The following is a 27,156-nucleotide window of genomic DNA, read 5'->3' as shown; positions in this document are numbered from 1 at the left end:
AGCCCGCTCCGTGAGACAAAACCGTGAAATAAACGAGAGCGGCGGCCCGAGCCGCGGTAGCTCCGCTGAGGACGCAGAGCCCCGCTCTTTGTTCGTCGCCGCGGGTAGGCCCGGCCCGGCGCGGCTCCGGCCCTCACCTCACGGACATCCTGTAGGCACTCGAGGACGGCGAGGTTGTTGGCCCAGCTGTGCTTGGAGCAGAGCCGCACCACGTCCTCCCGGCACACTGCCTCCTCCGACAGCTTCCACCCGCCGCCCGAGCTACCGCCGCGGGGACCTCGAGGGCCCGCCGCGCCCGGCCCCGCCGCCGGCCCCGCCGCGGCCGGACCGCCACCACCGACGGGGACCGCGGGAGGAAAAGGAGGGCCGCCCGCCGCGGGCAGCGCCACCAGAGCCAGGAGCAGAAGGAGTACAGGGCCCGGGCAGCGGCTCCGGACACGTCCACACAACGCCATCTTGAATCCGCCACCTCCAGCACGGCCGCCCGCCCACATAGCGGCACGCACGCCGTATGCAAATCAGCACGCATATGACATCACTCCACCGCCCACCGTGGGACACGCCCCCTTCCGGGTGATGTCACGAGACTTAGTCTGGCCCCGCCCACAGAGCGCTCCCCCCTTCCCCGCGCCTGCGTTCCGGCCTCGGTCCCCGCATGGCTCCTCCCGCCGTTGCCTCGCGAGGGCGGCGCGCCACCGCACTCGCAGTGTCCCGCCATTGTAGCCCCACTGCCGCCGCAGCGCGGACGCCATTATAACCCCACCGCCGCCGCAGCCCCCACTGCCGGCATTACAGCCCTCCTGCCACCACAGGCCCAGCACAGCCCGTCACACACGCAGGACAGTGCTTGCCAAACAGCTGAGCCCGCACCGGTGTCAGAAGACGCAAGGAGCCGTGCTGTGGGGAATGCTCACACCTCTGGGAGGGCAGCCCGGCCCTATGCCTCCCACAGCCACGTCCAGAACCTTTGGCCAGTTTTTGCCCTAAATCTCTCCGTTCCTGCCCAAGAAATGGAGTTGGCAGTGGTGTTCTCCTCAGGGGTGGACAGTCAAGTATAGAATCACAAAGTGTTTTGGGTTGGAAGGGATCTTAAAGCTCTTCCAGTTCCTACCCTGCCATGGGCAGGGACACCTTCCACTAGAGCAGGTTGCTCCAAGCCCCGTCCAACCTGGCCTTGAACACTGCCAGGGATAGGGCAGCCACAGCTTCTCTGGGCAACCTGTGCCAGGGATAGGTGACACGACTCTAGAGCCACGTGTGGGAGTTACAATCAGGACATGGTCCCTACTCACAAAGTCGTTAAAAGCCTGAAGCTCTTGGCTCCCGCAGTTATGAAACAATGAATTAAAAATACTAAATAGCTGCTCAGAGATTAAAAAAAAAAAGCATAATCTTGTCCTCGAAGCAGGATCTACAATGGCTGATCCCGCTGTAGATGGGTTTTGCAATGTCGGATCCCACCTGTAGGTGGGTTCTACAATGACTGATCCCATTGTAGGTGAGATCTAGAGGTTTCTCCTAGGGCAATAAGAGGGAATTGGATACTGAATTTGGTGGTGGATCATGTAAAAGATCTGTCTGCAACCGTGGAACCTCTGTTGGAGCAGTGTTTTGGTAATGGCACAGCTCCCTCTGTCCCAGCAGCTGAAACTCCGAATTTCACAATAGACACCTGTATTGGGTCAGTGGCAGCAGTGGGACACAGGTCCACCACCAGCTAAGCAAACACAGCTTTTGGGGTGCCCTCCCAGTCCCCCAGCAGCAGCATCTTACCAGGCCATCTCCCACCACTCTCCTGGGATGGGCATGCCACAGAATCTCAGCTCTGCTTCCAATGGCAGATAGCAATAGGGAGCAGGGATAATCCCACCTCAATTCCTCTGCCTGGTGAACTCCAGGAGCAGTTTTTCCTGGATGCCAGGGCACTCTGTGGGTCTGCCCTGGCTGGGTAAGGTGCAGTGAAGCAGAGCTGTAGAGCTGCTCCCTTCCTGCCCCAGGTTGCCTCATCCTGCCTGTACAAAGCCCTTCTTTTGGGGATGCCACCAGCCACTAACATACACCAGGAGCTACCAGAACACCATGAGCAATTTGGAGCCAACTGCAGGCACCAACCAACCACTAGCTGCCTCATTCACAGCAGGGTAGCAGGGTGTTGCATTTGAGTGTCACACGGGGACACGGCCCTTAGGAAAGTGGCTGTGTGCTGGCACCCATGGGCTGCACAGCTGGGAACACTTGAAAACAAAAGCCAGCATAATCCAGCCTGTGCTTTGCAGCCTCTTTGGCTCGGTGGAAGTTATTCAAGGAGCTAACCCAGCACAAGAGCTGGCTTTGCTCCTTCATCCATGGCAGGACGGGGACAGAGGGGAGCAGTGGATCTGGGTTGCAGCTCTCTTCTCCTTCCCACACCCTTGGGAGCTCTCTGGAGACTAATTTGTTTTGTGGAGCAGCCTACATCCTTCTGCAGAGCATCCTATGCTGAAAAACTTCCTCTCAACTTTGGATTTTACCATCCTGTGTAATCCACCATTAAATAAGCATTTCATAAAGGGCCCTATGCTCACCATGTCCACACAGCAAGTCAAAAAAGGAAGAGGTATTTCTTTGCATATAGCGACATCTCTGCCCATGCAGTAACCGCTGCAGCTCATTGCAACTGCTGCCCCTTTCCCTCATCACAGGCTCAGTGGAAATTCACTTGTTGCCACTTTTTAAGCATGTTACCATCAAGGCTCTTGGATGAGTGCTGCATTAAGTGCTCGCAGTGGTCTGCTTTGTAGTGGGGACCACATTTAAGTTTCACCACTTCAAGCAATAAAAATGCATTTATATAGCCTCAGCTTTGCAGGGTGAGGATGGAGTGAGCTGAGCTGCTGGGATGCCTCTTGCTCCTTCCCAGCAGTGTCATCATTGCTTTGGGGAGCAGAAAAGCTCTTCCTCTTTCCAGGCAGAGGAGCTGCTCCAATTTTTAATTGTATACAGACTGCTTGCTCCCATGAGGCCATGGGCACTGCTCTGAATCACAGAGTGGTTTGAGTTGGAAAGGATCTTAAAGCTCACCCAGTTCTAACCCCTGCCACAGGCAAGGACACCTTCCACTAGACCAGGTTGCTCCAAGCCCCATCCAAACTGGTCTTGAACACTGCTAGGGATGGGGCAGCCATAGCTTCTCTGGGCAACCTGTGCCAGGCCCTCAGCACCCTCACAGGGAAGAACTTCTTCCTCATGTCTAATCTCAATCTGCCCTCTTGTCAATTTAAAGCCATTTCCCCTTGTTCTATCCCTACAGGCCCTTGTCAAAAGCCCCTCTTCAGGTTTCTTACTGGCCCTTGTTTTAACCAAGAGCTTGCCTTTGCTTCACAAAGCATCGGAAGCTCCAGCTTGTTACTGCCTGTTGCTCCCCATGTATTTATGCAGTTAACTCCAACCTTTTATAAAAATAAATATGAGCAATTTTCCAGTCCTTCCTCCAACCTGACACAGTTCTTTTCCAATTCTGCTTCTGCCTTCACAAGCACTTGCTGCTGCAACTTGGCTTGACGCCTTTGGAAGCCCCCTTCTGAAACCTCTGCTGCTAGAAAAGCACCAGATTGGACATGATGCAAGACTAAACCCCTGGACTCTCAAACTAAATTATGCTTCATGGAGTGGGATAATCACTGAAATTAGTTTGAAGCATTTTTTTAAACCAGCTGTTACCTGCTGAGTTTGCTCCAAGGATTAGAACAGCATTTTAGGGCATAATTCCCCAAACTCCTCTATTTTTTTGCTATTTAGAGGTCCTGTTTTGCAATAAATAGGGTAGGAACAATGTCCCGCATGCCGTTGGTGCTACCCATGAACTCCATTGTACCAGGGCATCAGTTTCTTACGGACATGCACCGCACAGCACCCAGTGCTCTGTGACGCCAGGGCACCTGGAGCTCTGAAGCTGCCTGAGCACAGCCCATCTCTTTGAGCAAAGAAACATTTCTGCCTTTCTCAGCACCGTCTTTAAATATCTTTCTCTCAAAAGCAAATAGACAATGATAAATATTGTTCCCTTAAGTCAGGGAGGCTGTTAACATCAATGTGCTTGACTTTGCAGGCTGAGCACTCGCATGGGACAGCAGCGGTCCCACTGCTAGTGCTACAAGCCCTTCTGCTTGATTTTGCAGGCACCTCTGCAGGGATTAGGGATGCAGCTAGGCTTGAACAGTGCTTAGGCAATCAGCCAAGTCACAGCATAAATGGGAAAAATCTTTACTGAAGATTTGCTACTAAAAAGTCAAAAGTGCCGTCGTGGCAGGGAGACCATGCTTGCCTCTCCCAGCAGTGAAATCTCTTCTTTCACATTTACTCATTCTGGCAGTCTATGCAAATCAAACTGAAAACTATGTTTTGCTTCTTCATTCCTTCGTTTCCCTTCTCCCTGAACTCCTTTTCCTCCTATTCTCTCTTTCGTAAGCCAGTATTTTAAGGAATTTACTACCTTGGTAGAACATCTGCTTATCTACATTAGCAGAAAAGCTTACTGCATCTCCTTGCAAACCAAAAAGGAGAACTAAAGGAAATCCCACCAGGATGCTCTGACTACCTCAGTGTAGATTAAGCTGTTTCACTTGCTGCATTGCTTGATTTTAATCCAGTTTCATTCAGGACACATAAAATGGCTGCTTTTCTGCCCTCCAGGAAGCAACAGGCACCACCAGATCCAAGAGAAGTGCTAGCAGGTCCTGCCTCACATGCATGCATAATCACGGAGGGGTCACTTCTTCCCTCACACTTTTTTAGCACTACCTTTTATCATTTGCAACACTTTGGATTATGTTTGTTGAAATTCATGCCTGAGTTGCTCCAAACTGAGGGCTAAATCACACACGTAGATGCAAAGTCCTGATGGCATGAGGCCAGGCACGAGCTGGCTGCCTCCTCACCCTTCCCTGCCTAGGCTTTTTCTCACTGCAGCCTAATGCAGGATCATACCTGTTAGAGACACATGCAGAGGACAGACCTTCTCTGGAAAACTTTGCTTCCTCCAACTCTGTCTTCCTCTTCCTTGCCAACTCTCCTCCACAGGGAGCTGTAGGGACCAGTATCATCCCTGGGTTTCCTGCCAGCTTGCCACCATAGCCTGCTCTAGCCAGTACTGTGCTGTTCCTTGGATGTGGTGACACAAGAATTCAAATTAGTAAAAAAAGGTGAAACAAAAAACAGCCTGGAGACAAATATTAAAGCATGGCTGTGTACAGCTAAGAGCAGGAGCTGCTGTGCTGCCCAGCTTTACTTACTGCCTCACACCAGATTTACTACAGGAGTTTTCAAGGGGCCACTGTGCTCCTCAGTAACAAAATCATCTCCAAGGCAGAAATACCCACACAGTGACTTAGTGCCTAAAACACCAGTGAAGCAGCTCTGCCATGGATTGTGCAGAGACACTGATGCTTTTCTTCCTTCTGTCCCAGAATCTGCCCCTTTGACTCCTGGCAGAAATCAGTAAATACTTAACACATCTGACCTCTTAGCAGCCCTCAGTGCAGATAGCTTTCTGCACACAGCGTCAGGGGTTTCCTGGAGCCTGCTGTCAATCTGGGACTAAGGAGAGGGTTTTGAGGTTCTCCACATCTCATGTTTGAATTTTTTTAACCCCCTGGATGTGAAAATGGAGATAACATGAAAGTATCATCTCCCATTATAATTTTAATGGCATTTAAGTTTGTACCTCTTATTCCTGTAGGGCAGTATAAAATAGAAAACAAGTGCTACCTGAAAAATTCAAAGCTGAGAGGTCTTTTAATTCCTTCTCCTATGCATGATTAAAATTTTCCATATTTCTTGTGTGAAGAATGGGCTGAGGGTTGAAGATGAGACATTGATGATGCCTGAAAAATGGCTGAGAATGAGCAGCTCATCTCATTGTACTGTTGGCCCGCTTCTCAGTTTTAGTTGGAGAACTTCTCACGCTATTCTCTATACTAACCTTTTGTTCCTGATCATTGTTAAATTGTCAAAAAGTCAGACATCAGCAAGTTTATTTTCGGTTAAAAGGCTGACTCTGCTCAGCCCTTCCCTCTCCCCACATCTGGTCAGGGCAGAGTGGTTCAGTGAGGGCTCTTGGCTCACTAAACGCCTTCCTTATTTCAGTCTGAGGCTGAGTAACCTCACCTACATGCAGGTTTATGTTTACAAGATGCACAGCGTGCATCACAAAAACATTAAGTACAGCAGCATCAGTTGCATTTGAAAATGACAAACTTTATTTCTATAATACATTGCAGCATATAAAAATAGAGGAACAAAATACTATACAGAAAATACAGAAAGTGAAGTAGAAATCTTTTCACGCCCCTCACCATATCCTTAGGTAAGGGGTTTAAGAGCCCACCTGGCCAGCACACATCCAACCTGTGATCCCACCTGATGGGCACAGATTTACATCCACCAGTTAAGTCTGTAGCACACTTGCACACAAGTACAACTGGAAACTGTCTGTGACCAGCTGGTGAGCTGACAGCTAGGATTTAAGACAGGTAAAAGGTCAGAGAAAGCAAGCTGATGACATCCCCAAAGTTCTCACCAGTTCCTCAAAATGAAAAAAAAAGAAAATAAAATCCCCCAAAAAGCAGCCAGCATTCTTTTCAAAGGTTCTGGCTGTTTTGGTACTTCACTGTCTTTAAGGAAGGACACCATGAGATGCTGCAGCCAACAGTATAAGAATCATCTCCCTCTTTCTTACCTGTCCTTCTTTAGTACTACAGCTTCTTTTTCCACAGCCAAACTGTCCCAAGTTTGCTTGTGGGTGAAGCAGGGAAGAGAAGGGGAAGGAAATGAGGGTACAGACTTAAGGAATTGCAGTGCAAATTATATGCTCAAGGAAAAGTAAAACCCACAGAAAAAGGTTCTCTGTATATCTTCCAAGCCTGTTCTCTCCATAGCCACAAAACAGGGTCTGTCCCTGTCAAGGAATAACTGCCAACTGACCCTAGATCTTCAAAAGAACACCCAGCTTTAGGAAACATACTCTTGTGTCTGCAATGCTAGCGAGATGCCAATATTGCCACCTCTTCACTACCAGTAATCACAGCAGGACTCCATAGGAAAAGTGCAGTGGGAGTCTCAGGTTTTCAAGTTTCCTCTTACTTTGTTGATTCATAGAAGAGATTTGCAAGTCCCTGTATTCTATTCATACTGGGAAAAACAAAATCAGTAACACACACTAGAGAGAGGCCAAGAATTATTGCTGTTCTGAGGCAGCTTGAAGAGTTTGGCTGAAGAAAACTGACCAAATGAGAGAGTCACAGAGTTGAAATACAGGCAAGCCTAGAAGGAAGATAGAGGAAACAGGGAACTGCTCCTGTCACCAGGACATGCCTGTTTCTGCCTGCTGTCAAAAAAAGGGCTATGGCAGTTCCTGTCTCCCATAAGCAGCACCTGTAGGACAGCAGTCTAGGATGGAGCATTGTGTAGGGTTAATCAGCAGCATATCTGGAAAGCCTCTCTGGCAGGCATAGGGACCACTCTCACTGCCACTTGTAGATCGTCACCATCTTCTCTGTCAGAGCAGCCAGGAGGTGGGCCTGGTTCACTTCCATGGGGCAGATGTCCAGCACAGGCATGTCAGCCTGCAGCTTCTGCAGCAAGGACCCACTTCCAGCATCCCATAGCTGTGGGACAGACAAGGTCAAAGATTGCAGGATTCTCCCCTCCCATCCAGAACAGAGCTTCCTCTCTCTGCAGAGACTTTCCTCAAGTGACCTACAGGACCCTTTCTCTACCTTCACACCCTGCTTGGATGCTCTTTCACAGACTTGCAGCATGATGCCACCCTCAGTGCCCTCTCCTCTCACCCTGACCCATGAGCTCTCATACAGGCTGTTGTCCATCGGTTGCTTCTGAGCTGCCTTTTTACAAAGTGCAACTTTTTTCCTCGCCTTTCCAGTCATTCCCAAAGAGCGTTAGTCTGTCCCTCACAGCACTTACCATGTGAGCTGTCCTACTGAGCGTTACACCATTTACAGTACCCAGTTGTTTCAGCATGCCCACCCACAATCCTCTGGTGGACACTGCCCTACATTCCTTTCGATGGATGTGGACCACAGGCCATGGCTAATACAAACAGTCCCACACTATCAGAAAATTACACCTGCTACAGCAAGTATAGCAGCCCAACCTGCACAGGCTGATGTGCCTGACAAGGCCATTCCCACCAAAACCCACTGATACTGTGACTGATAAGGCTTCTCTCCTAAGAACCCCAATAAATCTCACCACACTGAAAGAAACAAGAGATACCAGGGCAGAAGCGGATGCCTCATCACCAGCACACACAAAGATGCTGCCGTCCTCCTCTGGGCTCTGGAAAATGGCATTCTTGGTCAGCAGCTTGCAGATGGGCCCAGCACTGAAAGCCTGAACCAGATTAGAAGAACACACAAGGTCTTTAGAGGCCTCTGCCAGTGGGCTGCAAGTCAGCTCCATCATCACACAACGCACACATGGATTACTTTTACCTGTAAGGCAGAAATAAAGAGGTAATTTAATTGCAGACAAGTTTTAACTGTAGGAATGTAAGCAGCACCACCCTGCAGCTGCCTCCTTCTGCCCTCACCCAATTCTTATCTCCATGGAGATTCTAGCAGCCTTCCAATATCTGAAGGTGCCTACAAGGATGCCAGAGAGAGACTCTTCATCAGGGACTGTAGTGAATAGGACAAGGGGTGATGGGTTTAAACTTAAACAGGGGAAGTTCAGGTTAGGCAGAAGTTCTTCCCTGTGAGGGTGCCAAGACCCTGGCACAGGTAGCCCAGAGGAACTATGCCTGCCCCATCCCTGGCAGTGTTCAAGGCCAGCTTGTACGGGGCTTGGAGCAACCTGGTCTAGTGGAAGCCTCCATGGCAGGGGGCTGGAACTGGGTGAGCTGTAAGGTCCTTTCCAAACCAAACCATTATATGATTCTATGATTCCCAGTGCTCTGCCTGGGGCAAGTACTACATTTGTGCTGTGCCCTAGACACGGAGCTGCTGTTGAGCTCCACCAGCAGCAGGCCAGCATGGAAGTGAAAAGTGCACTGCAGACATGGCATTACATACTGGGCCTGTATGTTGCGAGGCAGTGCCGTGTGCTGATCTCTGCCTGAAGATCAATGCATCCTCCAGCCTCCAGTGGCAGGTGATGAGGCTGGTAAGAGTTGCCAGCTTTCTGTTCCCAAAAGCAGGCTCCTTCCAAGGTCCCAGCTAAAATTCCACCGTAGGGTAGTGAAGCTGAGGCCATCCGGGGCAGATAGGACAACGACACCATGGGACACCTGAGAGGGAGGTGGGCAAGGATCAGTGCTGGCAGCTGCAGCCCTGCTGGCTTCCTGCCTCACTGTTTCAGAGCTCCAGCCTCTCCAATTGCACTCCAAAGAATGGGCCTCAGGAGGCTACAAGATGGTCTTTCAAACAAGTGAACCCCAATGGCTTTGTCAAGAATAAATTAACTACTGAGCCTTATATTTAAGGAAGCATCAGAGAGCACATATCAAACCTATGGGGTAAATCAGCATTTGATTCTCTGAGCAGAAGAGATGGAAGTACCAGCATCTCACACTTCTTTGTAATTTGTCCTTTACAAGTTAGACATTAAACCCATCTCCAGAACAAATTCAGTTTTCTTGCTTAGGCTGCACCAATGGGTCCATTTCTGACTCCTGTGTGCCTTAGACAAGTGCCAAGCACTCATGCTAAATTATACATACACTGTGCAACCTTAGGAGAGACTTCTCACATCTGTGCCAAATTTGGATTTTCAGTCAAGACATTCACATGAAACAATTTAAACTACTGCTAGGTGATTTATAGAAGCAGCTATGCATATTAGCAAAGTTGAGAAGAATGAAAAGTCCTTACACCATACCTAGACTTCTGTGGGACTAGTTGCTGGACATGAGAGTTTGTGTATCTCAAATCATATATCATGATAGAGCCATTGACCAACCCAGCATAGATGTAGTTTGTGTCATCGAGACACCAGCAGCAGCTCCAGACAGGGCGGCCAGTGTTGTATGTCTGTACGACGGTATTTGTTGCCAAGCTGCAGAAGAAAAGCAACGTGTAGGCCCTTTGCACAAGCATCTACTGATGATAAAACATAAGGTAAGCAAATGTAGCTTTTGGAAGTCTTTAAACAGAAGCATCTCTCTTTAGACTGAATTCTGAACTAACTCCCTCCTTTACACCAGATATGAATCTGGCTAATCCAGACAGAAAAATCACTTTACAATATCCAAGTGATTTATACTTCTTCCAAGCCAATGCTTCTTTTCCAGATTGCACTCTGGAGACTGGGAAAGGAAATCTCAGAGCAGGGTCTCAGCTGCTTTACTGGCAAGAGAAAGCAAAGTTATTTTCTGGAAACAATTAGAAGTGACTTTAGTGTAATCCCATAGTATTCCTATATTCCTGAGATCAAAGGGTTTATTCCTTCAGATTACATTTTTTTGTTTTTTTAAAAAAGTATGCCTCAAGAGAATCCAATTTAGGCAAGAATGAGACAGAAAGTAGAGTAAAGACAGTTAAAAGCACGCTTATAGCATTAACTCAATAAACTAAATTTGTGAAAGGAATGAGAGGGGAATAGATAGACGGATGCAACACAGAATAGCAGCCTGAAGTTAGTATCAGATTAGAATGTATTTGCAAAGGACAGCATTATCAGCATAGGTTTAGCTTGCTGAGAAAAGCAAGAGACAGAAGCCAGATATCAAAGCCACATATCAAAGGAACTCTGGATATCCTTTACAACATGTGGTTTCTCCCTGGGGAGTGCGATTATGCTCAGGGCTCCCGAGAAGCCAGAAATTGGTCCCAGGTAAGTATAGAGGGAACAAGCACAGAGACAAACCAAACAGGGAGTTTGATATCAGGACAGTGACTTATTCAAAGCAATGGGGGTAGGGGGGAAGGAGTGGGGAGCTGGAGAAAACAACCACCACAAGCAACAAAACATCCCAAACAACAAAACAACCAAACCCAAAGTCATGGTTCCATTTTAAATACTCATAAGCCAGAACAGGACATTTAAGGACATCTTAGATAATGCTGTGGGCAGTGAGGCCCTGGCACAGGTTGCCCAGAGAAGCTGTGGCTGCCCCATCCCTGGCAGTGTTCAAGGCCAGCTTGGATGGGGCTTGGAGCAATCTGGTCTAGTGGAAGGCGTCCCTGCCCATGGCAGGGGTTGGAACTGGGTGAGTTTTAAGGTCCCTTCCAACTCAAACCAGCCTTTAGTTTTCTATGAAAGATAACCAAACGGTAACTTTATTTTTTCAGGGAGAAATATGATGATACTGCTGAAGCAAGCACTTAACTAAAGGACATAGTGAGATCAAGCACAAAAGCAAGAGGGTAACAAGCTCTGATGCAGCCAACCAGGCAGTAGGAGACAGATATGGGAGTCAAGTGCCTGAGCAGATACTGTGATAAGAAGCCACTCTCCAGATTAAACCATGAAAAGAATATCAACCTCACTTGTTAGCAAGCTGACATGCTGACTCTAGCATCAAACACAGTTTTGTTTAATTTTAACTAATACAGCAAACATTCCACCATGGTAACAGGAAAGCAATATTCTTCACATTTTTGTTGCAGGATTAAGTTCTCTTCATTGCTTTACTTGTTTGAAAGAATTGGGATTAATCAGTTATACAACAGACACATCCTAACCCTATACTAACTGACAGACAAATGTGCATAAGGATGTTATTATCACTCAATAAGAATCAACCAGCCAACAAAGTTTTGAAGCAGCTAAAGATTAAAACTGAAGACCAGCAGAATAGTAAGAAAACACTCATAGGCTGTAAATTCTGACAGGACTGGATATATTTGCTTCTTAGCCTCTGCAATATTACTGCTGCTTTAAATCTCTGCTAGCTCTGAAGAACCTGTGTTCCTCTATTACATGCAAAACAACACTTTGACACATTTCACATCCCAGATGAATCCCATGCTCTGCAAGAAGCTTAAAATCAGAGAAGCCATCAGCAGGACAGGGAAGAAAGTACCCAACCTAGACATCCCTTGTTCCTGTTTTATGCCATACAAGTTCCCATGTTTCACATTTCCCTGCAGTAACAGAAAACAAAGTGGAAAGTAAATTTCACATCTATACATTAAACTATGTTAGTTCTCAACACAACTTGGCCAATCCATGCTGAACTACTCCCCCCCCCCCCCCCCAAGTTCTCCATGGGAAAGTATCACAGACTGGTAGCTCCATAACACCTCCACCTAAAAGGTTTGAAAGTGTGAACAAGTTTTTCTCCCTGTTAGTTCCTGCATGCAGGAAGAATACATGACCTGATCTCACTTCAGCAGCATCTTTTGGAAAGAATGGCAAGTGTTGCTAGGCCTTTTCAACAAGACAACAAAATCCAGTGAAGCCTCTTGCACAGAGCAGAGCTCCACTGGGACAGGTTGCTCTCTGCAGCAGGGCTCACCTGGTAAGCTTAACAGCATTGTCCAGAGCAGCAGAGAGCAGCAAGCCATCTGCTCGACCACCGAAAGCGAGGCCCCGAATCTGTTTACTGTGGATGGGGATGTACTGACTGCTCCTCAGATCGGCCACACTCAGCATCTTAACACCACAACCTGTCAGAGAAAAAGGGTAAAGCAGGTTACTGCAGAAGTACAATTAGCAATTCTGTGCCAGAACTATGATGTCTGTACCGAAGCCCGTGGCAGGATAAACACACAGAAGTTACTTCTTGTTCTGGACAAGAGCTACCACAAATCTTTCGTTAGTTCAAGTGACAAAAGGGCTAAATCCTTAAGGATCCCAGCCAGCAAGAAGAAATTCCATGTCAGTGTTACAATTCTTGTTCCAAAAGCCTGCTGCCCTTTAGCCAGTTTCTGCAGACATTCTTGCCTAGATGAAAACATATACAGCAAGATTACATGGCTATTTAAGAGAACAAGCATCACTGCAAAGAATGGCTACAGGTAAACTTAACCTGTGTGTTACAGAGTCACCACAAAGCCTCCATTCAGAGATTCATTCCCTGGCTCCAAAAGCCAGAAAAATAAGATCAGTTGACTGCAGAAGACAATTTTGTTAGGCCAAGATAAGGCATTTCATCTCAAAGCCATTAACCCAATAATGTCTTATAATTCAGAAAGCACTGAAGTACTTTGCTAATAAACTCTCCCAGACTCCTAATGCTAAAATTATACGGACAAGTTGGTGCTGTTCAGGTGACAAGCCTCTTGCCCCCGGCCATAATAGTAAGACAAAACCAACAAAATGAGGGATGCCCACAACTTCTTGGCTTTCTATTTCTATACTGGCAAACAGTGCCTCTATCATTTTTCTGGTTTAGTTTGGTTTTTTTTTCAGGGGGGGAGGGAGGGGTATGTGTGGTGGTTTTTGGTATTTTTGTTTTGTTGGTTTGGGTTTTTGTGGTTTGGGGTTTTTTTTGGTTTTTTTTTTTTTTTTTGAGTGCTGACAATTCAGCTGCATTTGGATCAATACAACTACAGTTTGGAGACCAGTGTTCCTTGCTCAAGCACTGGAACCTCCACTGCTGTCCCCTTGTTCTTTCAGGGGACCCACCTTTGCAAGGAGTACCAGACACAAGCTCACGAGGCAGAAGCTGGCAGTGCAGGAGTTATATGAACTACAGGGAGTCTTGTCCCTCTTGTAAGGAACTCCTGCAGTCCTGCATCCAGCTCTGGAGCAACAGCACAAGAGGGACATGGAGCTGTTGTAGCAAGTCCAGAGTACCTCTGCTTGGGGACAGGCTGAGAGAGCTGGGCTTGTTCAGCCTGGAGAAGGCTCCATGGAGACCTTAAAGCAGCTTCCAGTGCCTAAAAGGGCTACAGGAAACCTGGAGAGGGGCTTTGGACAAGGGCCTGTAGGGACAGGACAAGGGGGAATGGCTTTAACCTGACAGAGGGAAGACTGAGATGAGATTTTAGGAAGTTCTTCCCTGTGAGGGTGGTGAGGCCCTGGCACAGGTTGCCCAGAGAAGCTGTGACTGCCCCGTCCCTGGCAGTGTCAAGGTCAGGTTGGATAGGGGCTTAAAGCCACCCAGTCTAGCGGAAGGTGTCCCTGCCCATGGCAGATGGTTGGAACTGGTGAGTTTTAAGATCCCTTCCACCCCAAACCATTCTAGGGTTCTATGATCCTATTCCCAGTTTACAAGGCACATGCAAAGGTGAAACAGAGCAGCAGGGAGCAAGCAGAAAACATTTAACTTTCACCCAGAAACCCCCAAGTCATGACTTGCTTAATTACCAGGAATTAAAGTAGACTCTGGAGAAGGCTGTGATACCACAAGGCAGCTCAGCGAGTCACAGTATGCCATTACTCTGCATTTCCCAGACTGAGACACCAAGAAAGTCTTTTTCAGGTTGTACTTGCACTGGCTTTGGCTGGAGGGAAGGCTGCCTGGAAGGCAGATACGGGAGCTGACAGGTTGCTCGGAAACATTTGCATTGTGCTGGGCCATCAGAGCCCTCAGCTCCTGCAAAGGAAAACACCCAATAAATCTAATGCGCCACTGGCAATGCAACAGTCTGTGCTACCTACTCCACACGCTCCAATGCTGTTTGTTCTTATATGAAGAGGAAGAATATGGTCCCCACTTCCATGCAGTTCCTAAAATGCTGGATTCCAAAGCATTCCAACTATGACAGTGAGAAACAGAGACATTTGAACGCTATGCAACTTCTGGCAGAACATGCTTAAAGTCTGTTATTGTATGTATTGACCCTAGGAAAGAAAGGACTCTTGGACAACACATGAAACCCAGAAGTAATTATTACCAGATCAATGCTGTTGAGAAGCGAACACACTGCCAAATATTACATGCAGCTAAACCATAAGTCAATTAAAACCATTTTCTAGAACTTCCAGAATACCCCATATAAAAAACAACAACAAACAAAAGCCTAAGTTTCAACATAAAGGACATTGCAGGAAACAAGTTAGTCTTTTTAACAAAGATGACCCTGTTCTTGGAAAAACTGGGAAACACATTCTAGGAACAACACAATTCTCCAGCCCTGTTTTCTGCCACCACATCCTCCCCCCTTCTTCCACCTCAACTGATAAATGCTCAGGGATACACAGCAGAGACACAGCTAGGACTGCTTCCATCACCAACAAGGTATTCCTAGAATTCCTCCTTCCAGAGATCATCAGGGGGTAGGTGTGTGAGCAGTGGCACTGGCACATTGTGAGTCAACTAAAAATACCCCCCCCCCCAAATATTTTGACCAGATTGTTGTAATCAAGGGCAAAACCAGAGGGCACAGAACACCAGGGATATTACAGGGAGTGTATACATTAGGAAAAATCACTGTTTGCTTTCTGTTGTCTGAGCAACATAGATTATGCTTGAAATACTATGTAATTTTAAAACAATTAAGGGCTGCAAGAGTGATATTATGAATATTAGATTGCAAGCTAGCTTCAATATTGAACCAGCCACTCTCATTTAACTCATGTCGATGCAAAGGCATTTTCAAAGAGGAAAGATCAAAGATCAAACTCTATATTAATAGTTATCATCAAGACCTGTAACTTCTGGAAACAGCTCAAGAGGAGAGCAATTCTAGTATTTGACAGAGGTCTGAGCTATTCTGCATTGAGCTCACTCCAAATTCCACAAGAGAATAAAAAATGTAATAATTAAAAAGAAAAAAGAAAGCTTAAAGAGTCAAGATGATCCCATTAGAGCAAGCAAAGACAAAACAGCTGGGGAAGGAAGAGGAAGTGTGGGAGTGGCCAGGATGCTAAAGCTTTGGGCTTAGCAGAAGCAGTCTGTGAAAACACAAGTTACTTAGAAATAATTAGTTTATTAAATTTTTGATTAAAAGTCACTTTCTTCTAAAAGGCAGGAGGACACCACCACCAAGGATCAGAAGATATCCAAATGATTTGTTGCTCCGGGGACTTTCCAAAACTCTCCTTGTCACCTGCACTCAACATTCAATTTTTACACAAGTGATTAACAAGGAAACCAGGCATAATTAAAACCACAAGGACTATTAGTACCATGTTTCCATTTAAACATAATGGCTGAAGCCAGCAGAACCAGGAAGCCTTGCTGGAGATGCATTACCAAGGCAATTAAAAATGCTGTACTGCAGAACAAATTCCAGTAATTGTGCTCAGAAGAATGCTCTTTTGGTAATGGAAGCCTGCACCTTCCTTGAGGTATCTTACAGAGCCTGCCTGGTGTTAACCAAGGGCCTTTAGGGCACACTTGTGTCTGCAAATGCTACAACTGCCTTCCAAATGTCAGCTTGTACTTGTAGCAATGAACAAACAGTCACACCAGCTGGGGAAAAAAAGAGGATATAGAGCAGAAGTCTTCCTGAGAAGCATGCAGGACAAGTAGAAGCAGGAGAGCACAATGAATAGGAAAGAAAAACCACCAGCTACAACAAATGCAGAACAGTTTTGAGTATTAGTATTTCCTAGCTGATATGAAGCTTAAAGACACCTAGGGTTGGGCTGGAAACCTCCAGAGGTCCCTTCCAACCTAAACCATTTCATGCAAGTAGCTGCTTTACTAGATGACCTCTGATCAGAAAGAAACTCATTAGGCATGTGTTCAAACTATAACCAAAGAACTTAAAGAGACTTATTCCAGACTTCCTGCTGATTTTCTGTTCCCCAGCAAATTGTTTATTCATAGCATGAAAAAGCACCTTAAAATTGCTTCCAGCATTCCCACTAATCACCACTATAGGACAAGGACAAATGCAGTATAAATACTGAAGCACAGCTTAAAGAACACAGGGTACTTAATCTTTATAACATGCAACTTCAATTCTATTAGTCTGCATACTCTATCATTTAACACCAAAAGAATTGAAGGAGGATATTACGGACCTGCAGTTTCATCTTATTCACATTTTGCCTTAAGGCAAAATTTGAAGTGGTCCAATTTTCTTATTAGCTCTGATGAGCATAAAGCATCACACAGGAATTTCGGAAAACTATAAAGCCTTGTCTCACATCACACAGGAAGACTGCAGCAAAGAGGGTGTTGCTTTTTCTGCAGATATGAATAGCCGAGGCTATTAAAAAAAATCCAGAAGTAGGGAAAAGCATGAAATTGAGTTACTAAACAGTGAGAGATTAGAAATCATCTACTTCTTACAACAAAAAAAAGTAACAAACTTGTAATGAAACAGGCTCTCAGAAAACCTAGCACTGGTGGAACATGCCAGAATTCATGGCTGGAAGCACCAGCAGAGTCCACGATTTACAGGAATCCTGCAAAACCAGCTATGATGGGTTACAAAAATCTCATGGTATTGCCAGAACCAGAAAGGAAGCAGTAACTTATTTTCAGTGATTTGTATTCTCAGGGGACAGAGGTGCCTCTTCACAGCTGCTCAGTGCACACACACAGGCAGTCCAGCTGACAGGCTAGGTCCCATGGCACCAGAAGGTGCTTAAATAGAACATTAATTGACCTTCACCAAAAAAAAAAGAAAAGAAAAAAACAAAAAAAAAGTGATTTTTTTGTTGTTTTCTCATGGATTTGCATATAACCATACCTGTCCTCAAAGGCTCTTGATTAACTAGTGATAATAGGTCACATTTAGGTTTCTAGTACTATAGAGGGTTTCAAAGCTTATTTTGATGCAGTTAAGATAGTAAGCTAGGTTTTGTGGTGCCAGGGAAGGCCTGGTAATACAGCACTAAAGGAGGAACCTACAAGATCAGCAGCTGCAACATTCCACTGCTAAGCTGTACTTGCAACTTTGATCAAGTCTTAGAAACACAAAGAAGCAGGTCAGTGCTCTGTAGCGCACATGAATATGCCAACCTGGGATGTTTAGGATACTCCTGATGTTTGACCAGTTAAATTTACTAAATCCCGGTGCTTACTAAAACTGGAAGCCTGTCTTTGCTTCTCAAAGGGAAGCAGAGGAAGGGAATCCTCTCTGCATTAGCAGGACGAGACTCACCTGAACTTGTTTGTGGAGCTTGCTGCATTTGTCAGTCAAAACCTGCAGTTGGAGACGGCTCTGTGCAGATTCCAGCTCTGCCTGTTTCCGCAACATTTGCTCCTGTCTTAGGGAGCTGGAGGAACAAGAGATAAGGAATCCTTAGGACTAGGTATTACCTAGAATGTTTCCCTTAGCTGTCAACTCTGATCTTCAGGTTTTATCCCCAGAACAAGTCCTGTTCAGGTAAATTCAAAAGTAAAATAATATCTGGGACCACACTCATCCAGTACATTTACCTTGAGATGTTCTCAGTTACACAATTGTACCAAATGACTCACTCTAGTATTGTTCCATAGAAACAACAACTTTTCTCATCACCTCCAAATGCACTAATTTAATATAAGAAAAGAAAAGAAAACAAACTGTGGTTCCCCCCCCCCATAGAAACAGTTTAGCAAATTCTATACTATCAGTGTTCATGACATATAGCATGCCAGTAATAAAGCAAGTCATAACACAGCAAAATCTGCAAGCTTATTTCTACTACCAGTAGCTAATTTTCTATTTCAGGAAAAGAGCTGTACCAGAACTAAACAGACAAATTATCTGTGAATGCCCACACAGAAGCCATATTTACTACCTCATCTTGAGCCTAGAAGTGCATACACACCACTTAGCAGCAGCAGTTTTGATAACATACTTCAGTATCTTTCATATAGGTTTTACATATAAAAGAATAGGCCTGCAATGTTGACCACTGCATTCTGCACTTCAAAAGCTGGAATATTCCAGTTATTTCAGTAGATCATGTGCAGGGAGATCTAGCTTGCCTAAGTCCCTTCTAAATATATAGACTTAGTCTTGCATGTTTGCCAGGCAGACAATTCTGTCCTTTCCCTGTAGCTTCACATGATTTTTACTTTTGCTGCAGAAGAAATAGGTAAGATGCTGTATATAACCATCACATTACATAAGTACCCAGAGCCTGAGGGCTGGCTTTTTTGAATGCGAAGGAAAAAAAAAAAGCATGATCCTGTACCTAATTCAAATCTATGAGCAAACAATATTGATGCATGCATGCAGAGTTCACATTTGTCCTCCACTCGTGGCTGTGTGCCACAAAGCAGCCATTGCCAGCAGCTTCTCTGGACTGGCAGGCAGTCAAAAACAGGAAGCGGAGGAGGTGCAGGGCTACAGCAAGACTAACACAAGACACAGAAGCAGTTAGACAACTGCTTCTCTGTGAGAGCCAAGATTTAAACACCCAAATGCTTTTGAAAAAAACCACCAAAACCCACAAAACTTATTTACCGCTTGTTTCGCGGTGTCAATCCAGTAAAACAAACCCTTTTAAAGAGTTCAAACACCATCAGGCAGTGGCAATCTGGACAAAAGAGGTATTTTTCCCTTTGCGATAGTTAATCGCTGACCATTTCTGATCAATAATTACCAGGAGATTGAAGTTTCTGTTAAAAGACTGAACTGAAAGAACAGCAGTGAAGTCGACCCCAATTAAATTTTATTCGCACCAAGATTCAGGAGAACTGATACTCACAGCTTTCCGATTTCAGAATAGTATCTGTGACAGCATCTTACTGAAATCAGTCCCATTTTCATACCTGCTTTTCACTTTTTTCAATAAAAAGTCTGCATTTCAGTTGAAGAGGTAGGCACAGGTATAGTAATGCTTGCTGACCTCTCATAAATAAAGCTACGTGAAGAGTCTGACAAAGCGAGACAGAAAGTGATTCATATGAGAGATTACTCTGTTTAATGCATGTAAGAAAGGTCAGCTCTTCAACCCCCTTGCATTTCTAACTATGCCTCACTTCTCTAATGATGAATTAGCAATATAAGGCTTTTTGGCAACAACTCTGCATGTTCTGCTATTACGACATTCCAGGATACAGAGAGCTTTTGCTATTTCATTGCTGCAAAGCTCAAACTCAAGCACTCTGCTCCAAAAGAAAACTCTCCTTCCAGGCAAGAGACACGCAACACCGAAAGGCCTTGCATTGCGAAGCCAGCCATGCTTATGGTAATTCCCAAGGGAATGCACAAATTGCTGCAGATAATATAGGAAATTAAAGCACGAAGTAGAAGCTGAGCTGCAGCTTTCAGTGGCACACAGGCAGCGAGGATGTATCTTTATGTGGAGGCTGCATACCTTTTCATCTGTTCTTGCTCACTGGTATCCAGCGCTTTCAGAGTGCGAGCATAAAGGATCACAATGTCAGAAGATTTTGCTCTCTTATTGCACTGAAATAAAAAGACAAGTTTAGGTCATCTACAAGAATTACAAGTCTTCCAATGCCTAAGGGGGCTACAAGAAACCTGGAGAGGGGCTTCTGATAAAGGCCTGTAGGGACAGGACAAGGAGGAATGGCCTTAAACTGACAAGGGGGGGGGGGGCGCGCATTGAGATGAGATCTTAGGAAGAAGTTCTTTCTTGTGTATCCACTGTGAGGGTGCTGAGGCCCTGGCACAGACTGCCCAGAAAAGCTGTGACTGTCCCATCCATGGCAGTGTTCAAGACTAGGCTGGATGGAGCTTAGAGCCACCCAGTCTAGCAGAAGGTGTCCCTGCACATGGCAGATGGTTAAACTGAATAAGCTTTAAAGGTTCCTTCCACTCCAAACCATTCTAGGATTCTAATTTAACTATCTGAACCACACATCCCCACAAGTTTAGAGGTATTATTTTGAAAAAGAAACTTGTAGCTTTGAAAGAAGGGATTGTCTACTTGACAACAAATTCGTAAAATCACAAACATTAACAGAGCACATTCTTTCCCTCATGACACCAGAGCTCTAATCACAGCTACAACTGTAGTTTAGGTCATGTACCCTACTGCACTTTCAGTAACGCATATCCTTGCTTCCCACTAAACTCACTCTGCTAAAGCAACACAGTCATGTGAATTACAAACAAGATCAGACAAAGTGGGGAAGCAAGATCTAAATCAAAACACCAGTCCAACCTCTGTTTTGAAAACATTAAGACTGGCTGCTTGGCCAACAGATAAGGATTTAGGAACCCCTGAGTACACTTCCCAACTCTGTTATTTACATACTATATTCCTTTAATCAAATACTATAGGCCAAAATCTGTAAGAGCATTCCAGTGTCTGTACAAAATACAGACATCCCACTGACTTCAGTGATGCACAGCAAGTTAGATATTCCAATAATCTTGTGCATCTGGCTGTGACCATTTAGTACCTTAGTCATCTAAAAAGAAGAGATAATACCTCCCCATGAGCTGGGACTTGGAGGAAATTACAACCCCTGCAAGCTTACCGTTTTGAAAACATACTTCATTGATCAGAAAAGAGGCAGAAATAGATCAAGTAACCTCTGCTGAACATTAAATTACTACATGCACTTAAAATTCAGACTTCTGTTTGGTGGCACAAAGGATGTTACAGGCAGGAGTTTCAGATCAGACAATCCCCCTTCTTTAGGCAAGAACTGCCCTGCAGAGCAGTAAGTGGATAAGACAGCTTTCCTGGCAGCTAGCAGCTGTCACTGGCAGGATCAGGAATGCTGCAATTTCACAGTAACTCATACTCCAGCCACTTGGTAATCAGAGCACCACGCACAGCAACTCTGTGCCATTAAACAGAGAATGACCAGTCACAAAGGATGGCAACTGAAAATGAAGGGAATATGATTTAGCTGCAAGGTTCTCCCCAGGGCAAGTTCTCCTAGGAACTTTTCAGTATTTGCATCACTGGAAGAAAGAAGGAGCAGGCATCCCTTAGGAGTTGGTAGGGTTCAAGAAGAAACCAGTCACAAAATTCCAGAGCAAAGATGCCAGGAAGGTCTGAGAATTCTGCCTGGGCCTGGAGTGGGTGAAGAAAAGCTTACACAAATTTAACAAGGGTGAGAAAAAAAAAAGGTTTAGGCCTTTTCTATGGCAAGAGTGAATCATCAGGTTGCATCACAGTGCATATCAACAGGAGGTTTCTTGCTAAGAGAAGGGAATCCTGCACAAAGCCAAGCAGGGCTATGGAAGCTCCCAAAATAACAAAGCCAAAGAAATCTTGGGTTTCCACCCACCAACTTGGAAAGCAGCAGAACTGAATCCTATTTCCAAGGTACTCATTGACCTGATTTTTGTCAATATTCCTTTCTGGAGAGAAGGGATGAGGAATGGGAGCCCAGAACAGAGAAGCACAGACCTAATCAAAAGAGATCAGTATCACCCATGGAAACTGAAAAGAGCTCCTTAAAAAAAAAAAAGGAGATCCACATCTTGCAGAGGGACATTACTTGTTTCTCAGTTTATTCTCTGCAAGCTACCTCAACAACCTGATCTGCTTAAAGGCTGCAAAAGGAAACACAGTTCAAACCAGAGGATTAACTAACTGAAAACAGTTCTCAAACAGTTTTCTTGCCCAATAGTTCTTTATGCTCAGTTCACTGTTCTAGGAATCCGCCATTCCCACATCTCAAGACAACAGTGCAGTGTCATGAAAGCATTTACAGGTTTACTGCTGGAACTCTCAAACTTCCAAGTCTACTGCTTACAAATGCTGTACTTTAGGGAGAAAATCCAAATCAAAATTATCCCTCTAAAGTAGTACTAGTTGTTCCTGGCACAGTTACATCAAAATTATGATTTTTGTTATTTCTGACAGTAGGCAAAGGTGGATTCTTCATGCAGTAAGCAGTTGTAATAGTTATGGCAACTACGCCTGCAGTAACAGTTACCCAACAGCACATCTCCAGTACACATAAATGTGCATTTTACCTGGGGGCACTTCCCTTCCCGTCCCCTGAGCCACTTTTTGATGCATGTGTAGCCAAACAGATGTCCACACCGCAGTGCTGAGAGACGGTGGTCCCCACTGCTGGTCCACTGCTCAAAGCAAATTGCACAGGTATCCCCTTCCTCCTCATCCAGTGCTGCAACAGGAACAGATGGCTCCAGCCCCTTTAGCGGCACTCTCTAGGATCAAAAATTAAAAACAAGCACACACAAAACTTCTACGCAAATGCAGTACTTACCATATTTAATATGGCTCCAAAGGCATTTAGGTCACCTTACCTGCTTTACCTGGACTTCAGCCTCCTCACTTTCATGACTTCTGTGTACTGAAGAAGCGTGCAACAACTCTTGAGGTGGCTCTGCTTGGGTCTGAATGGAAGCTAAAGAAAGCATTGCTTAGATGAACCAATACATAATGGGGAGAAAAGTTCTCCTTGACTTGATCTGAAATCATCAAGGCATAAAGTAAGCAGTGCAGTGATGGCACATGTTACATACAGAGTTTCAGATCAGTGTCCTGGATACTGGAGGTTAGGCAACCTATGTGTAAGCCCTTCCACTTCTCAACAGCAGAGCTGAAGAACTTTGTTTTTGTTTATAAAAACCAGCAGAATTTCAGTAAAAAAGGAGAGGGCTTTTGAACACCAAAACTGTTAATGGGACTTTGATATGCTTGAAACAAGCATATCTGCATACAGGTCTATAATTAGGCTGATGTAAGGTTACACCCCTGCATCATCATGCTCAGAAAATGACAGACACCAATATGCATAAGTTATTTTCCCAAGGGATCTAAGTGTGCATATGTTATATGCCAAGAAGGTATTTACCATACGCTATCTGTCCATTCACCCTGACTTAAGCACTTTTCCAGCTGGCAGTTGTCTGAACTACCAGTTCTGCTGGGCCATATGTTTTTGGGGTAGGACACCGTTAGCCCTTCTGTTGAAGCATGGGCATGCAGAAACACTATGTTTGGATTATCACCACGAGCACACAGAAAAAGGAGCAGAAATCACAGTCTCCCCCCATGTCCTGACAAAACAAGAAAATTATTAGTCACATTTAGTATTAGAGACAGATATTCTCAGTCCAGTGGAGACGTATCACCTAACCCTCACTAATGTCAATAAAACTTCAGCTGCCACAGTTCTGGACTGGAGGGGAACCAGTGGCTTATATAAGCAGAAAACAGGACAAGGGAATTCCAGAAAACCCAACAGAGACCATATGGTCACACAACGTTAGACAGCACTGAACAGCTTGAGCTCCTGTCACATGTAAGACGAGCTCAGAGCAAGCGGAATAAGTCTGTTCAAAAGACATGTCGTAGATGCACCCTCAAAAATACATGTCAAGGTAGGCAAAACCAAAACTAAGGGCAGAGAGTGAGGTATAAGGGCATTCCTTAGAGACTGAATTAAAAAAAAACAAAAACACCCAATGACAACAACAAAATCACAGAAAACAAAAAAAAACCCAAACAAAAAAAACACAAACCACAAAATAAAACAACCCACTAATCTTGTTCTCTCTGGGCATCGATATCTTTGACTAGCAAGTTAATTATTTGTCACTCATATAAAACTATATATGCTCATGACAAACAATGTCACTGAAGTGCATAGCACCTTGTGAACATGCATTTAACTACAGGACTGTGAGCCTGAAAAAGCCAAGGCAACAGACAAACAAAAAGCCCACTGCCCTAAGCACCTCTATCTCCTCAGCTGTGTGTCATGAGAAGTTACAGGAACAAAAGAAACCCTCAACTGAAACAGACCAAAATCCCAAATAATTAAAAAAAAAAATACTCAGATCATTCTCTGAAAGCACTTCTGATCTCCAAGGTGCAACCTAGTGTCTTCAACAATACTCCTTGATAAAGTCTAATAGCAGAAGCATGGTAAATAACTAAAATTAAACTTATTCTGAACATTTCCAGGATTACTTATAAGTAGCATCCTGCTAACAGCAAAAGACTGTATTTAACATTATAGTAGCAATCTCCCATTGCTGCTACTGCTCTTGGAAACTTGGCAGAAAGGCTTGTGGCAGCAACCTGCTCCCGTCAGTTGTGGGCATAATGATCTTTGAGCATTTGATCATTGAAGCTCAAAAGGATTTACCCACCAAGTTTTGAAACAGTAAAATGACTTTCCAAAAATCAGTGTCTACACAGCTCTATTATATCACAAACCTCCCAAGCTACCTGTCAGAGGTATCTCCGGGGCTGATGCCATAGCACTGGGCAGTGCTGCAGCCCCCAGCACTTCCTCTTCCTCCTCTTCCTCAGTAGAGCTGCTGCTTTGAGTCTCATTTAAATCTATTGCTTCATCTGAGCTCTGTTCCTGGCTGTCCCCTGCAGTATGCAAGGGCTCCATATGCGGAACTTGTCCTGCAGCTGGCTGCTGGGTCCTGCTGAATCCAAAGTAACTGTCCAATGCTGCCCTGAGTGCAGAAAAGCAAGAAACAAAAGCCAGAGTTATTTCAGAGAAGCTAAAGACTCCACATGCTTCTCCATGCTTGTTTGTGGTTAAAATTCCTAGGCTGTGGCTACAATAGCAAGGTATCCAAGTTAAAGACAGACCTTCTCTGGTAGAGGGGCAATCCAAATCAATCATCTGCTTTATGAGCAACCAGCAGTATCATACAGCAGCCACTCACTTTGCTCAGCTCAAAGGAAATCTCCTTGTTACAACAACAATACTGTATTCTTTTTGGGTGCTGTGGGTTGGAGAGAAGAAAAGCAAAGAACTGTTGCTCACTAATAGCCTAAGGAACTCCTAATCAGTACCTCCAATCCTAACTCACACCTAGTTCCTATAGTCACTGGTAATATTAGATGCACAAGACTTGTATCAAAGTTTCATTCTATTGACCACTTTGTGCCTAGTCTGTCTACTTTCCTATTTCCTATCCATCCCTGGATTGAAACACCTTCCTCTCTCCCTCAGCAGTTCAATATCATTTCAATTATCCATCAGATTCAAAAGAAGTTTTTCAGGTTGCCTTCTAGCCCAAAAGAACTACAGTGATCTTCATACACAATCTGAGGGCAAACAGTAGTTATGATCAATGATCTGGGAGAAGACAAGTTCTTGGTCTCCCTGAATTAAAAGCAATGCTCCAGTTAATTAAAATTTCACCTTTGGCATTTACAAAAGCTACAAAGATGAGACAAAACCCAAACAAACCAGTAATGGGAGTTTCTTACTGGCTGCAGAGCATCTGCACTCATCAACTTTTACACCCATCACAGACAGCATTAAACACAGTATTTTTGTCTTTGCCTGGAGGTAAAGAAATATAACCCCCTACAGGAAAATATTAGTGTGTATGTTTGGGAAAGTTTTTGCCAAAATAGGCACAAGAAAATGTAATCAGGTAGTCCCCAAATCAAAAGTGAAATGCAAAACAGAGCACAAGCTCCTGTGAGCTGTCTGGAACTGCCAAGAGTCAGCACAGCAGGAATCTGCCAGAGCAGAGGGAACAGTGAGAGCAGCTCTACAAGCAAGACAGAAAATGCAGAAGGGTTCAGGAATCAACACAAGAAAAAGGGGAAATTTACTTAACATGAGCAAAGATCGCTCCAGAAGAGGTCAGAAAGTCTGTGCTATTCTTCAGCTTAAAAGGTACATGAGGAGCCCAGAATTTGGCCACAGCTACACACCTGGACTGAGCTGGGCTATTTATAAGCCAGGAAGCAAGGTAGCTTTAAATGATGCCAGACTTAACAACAGTGTGTTCAGACCCGACTTCATCTCTGCTTTACCTGCCACTGATTGTCCTCTGGGAACCACCAAGTCGCTGGTGGCTGCGACCTCTCCTGACCCACAGATGCATGACCTGTACCCCTTGCAGCCTTTGGAGTACACTGGGAGCCGTGACAGGACACAACTGCGGGTCAGGCTCAGCAGCTGCTTCCTCTGTACCAGCATTTGGTGTGACAACAGTGTCATCAGCAAGAAGAGCTGCAGCACTATCTCCTTCACTGAGGGCCAGTGCCTGGGATGACAACACAGCATGACCAGCGGGCTCTGTGGAAAGTGTGTTGGAATTCTCTGTAGAGGAACCAGCCTCTGCTTGGAGATCAACTTCCATCTCTTCTTGAGCCATTTCTGCAAAGAGTTGAAGAAAAACAGTATTAATTTGCAAGTGTGCACTCTACTTCCAGACTGATGGTAGCAAGAATAAGCAATAAGTGACTACAAAGCCTTTAGAATTCAGACTCCAGAGAAGACTTTCTCCCTTTGCAGTAGAGCTAAATCATCTCAAGTTGACACATGTACATGAGTGGGCACAGCAGACAGAAGTCTTTGGCTTAACAGCAGCTAGCACAAAGGCACATCACAAAATCAACTTAAGTAAGCCTTTGAATGAATATGGAAAGTTAAGGATTTTTTGCTGGCATAATTTGACAGTAAATTCTTGTGGAGAACAGAGTTTGGAAGTA

General features: G+C 45.0%; 2 protein-coding genes across 2 annotated transcripts in view; both read right to left on the bottom strand.

Moving 5' to 3' along the window:
* Positions 1-529, bottom strand: part of GLG1 (golgi glycoprotein 1) — a 93,348-nt gene extending 92,819 nt beyond the window's left edge. The window contains exon 1 of the mRNA XM_062609252.1: positions 138-529. Within this exon, the coding sequence (XP_062465236.1) occupies positions 138-494 (357 nt within the window). The 5' untranslated portion in view covers positions 495-529. The remainder of the gene's footprint in view (positions 1-137) is intronic.
* A 6,481-nt stretch (positions 530-7,010) lies between these two features.
* On the bottom strand, positions 7,011-26,821 carry RFWD3 (ring finger and WD repeat domain 3). Its single transcript, XM_062609250.1, has 12 exons — positions 26,476-26,821; positions 24,901-25,151; positions 22,989-23,080; positions 22,683-22,880; positions 20,095-20,186; positions 17,946-18,060; positions 14,251-14,479; positions 12,455-12,605; positions 9,874-10,050; positions 9,069-9,283; positions 8,272-8,489; positions 7,011-7,643 (listed from the first exon to the last, which is right to left on the bottom strand). The coding sequence occupies exons 1-12, from the start codon at positions 26,817-26,819 to the stop codon at positions 7,500-7,502; spliced, it is 2,226 nt and encodes a 741-aa protein (XP_062465234.1). The 5' UTR covers positions 26,820-26,821; the 3' UTR covers positions 7,011-7,499.
* Between the last annotated feature and the right edge of the window lie 335 nt (positions 26,822-27,156).

Source organism: Pezoporus occidentalis, unplaced genomic scaffold, assembly GCF_034315485.1.
Source record: "Pezoporus occidentalis ecotype Australia unplaced genomic scaffold, CSIRO_AGI_Poc_V1 ctg135, whole genome shotgun sequence".
Taxonomy (NCBI): Eukaryota; Metazoa; Chordata; class Aves; order Psittaciformes; family Psittacidae; genus Pezoporus; species Pezoporus occidentalis.
The sequence above is the reverse complement of the archived record's forward strand: the minus strand, read 5'-3'. Positions and strand labels throughout refer to the sequence as shown.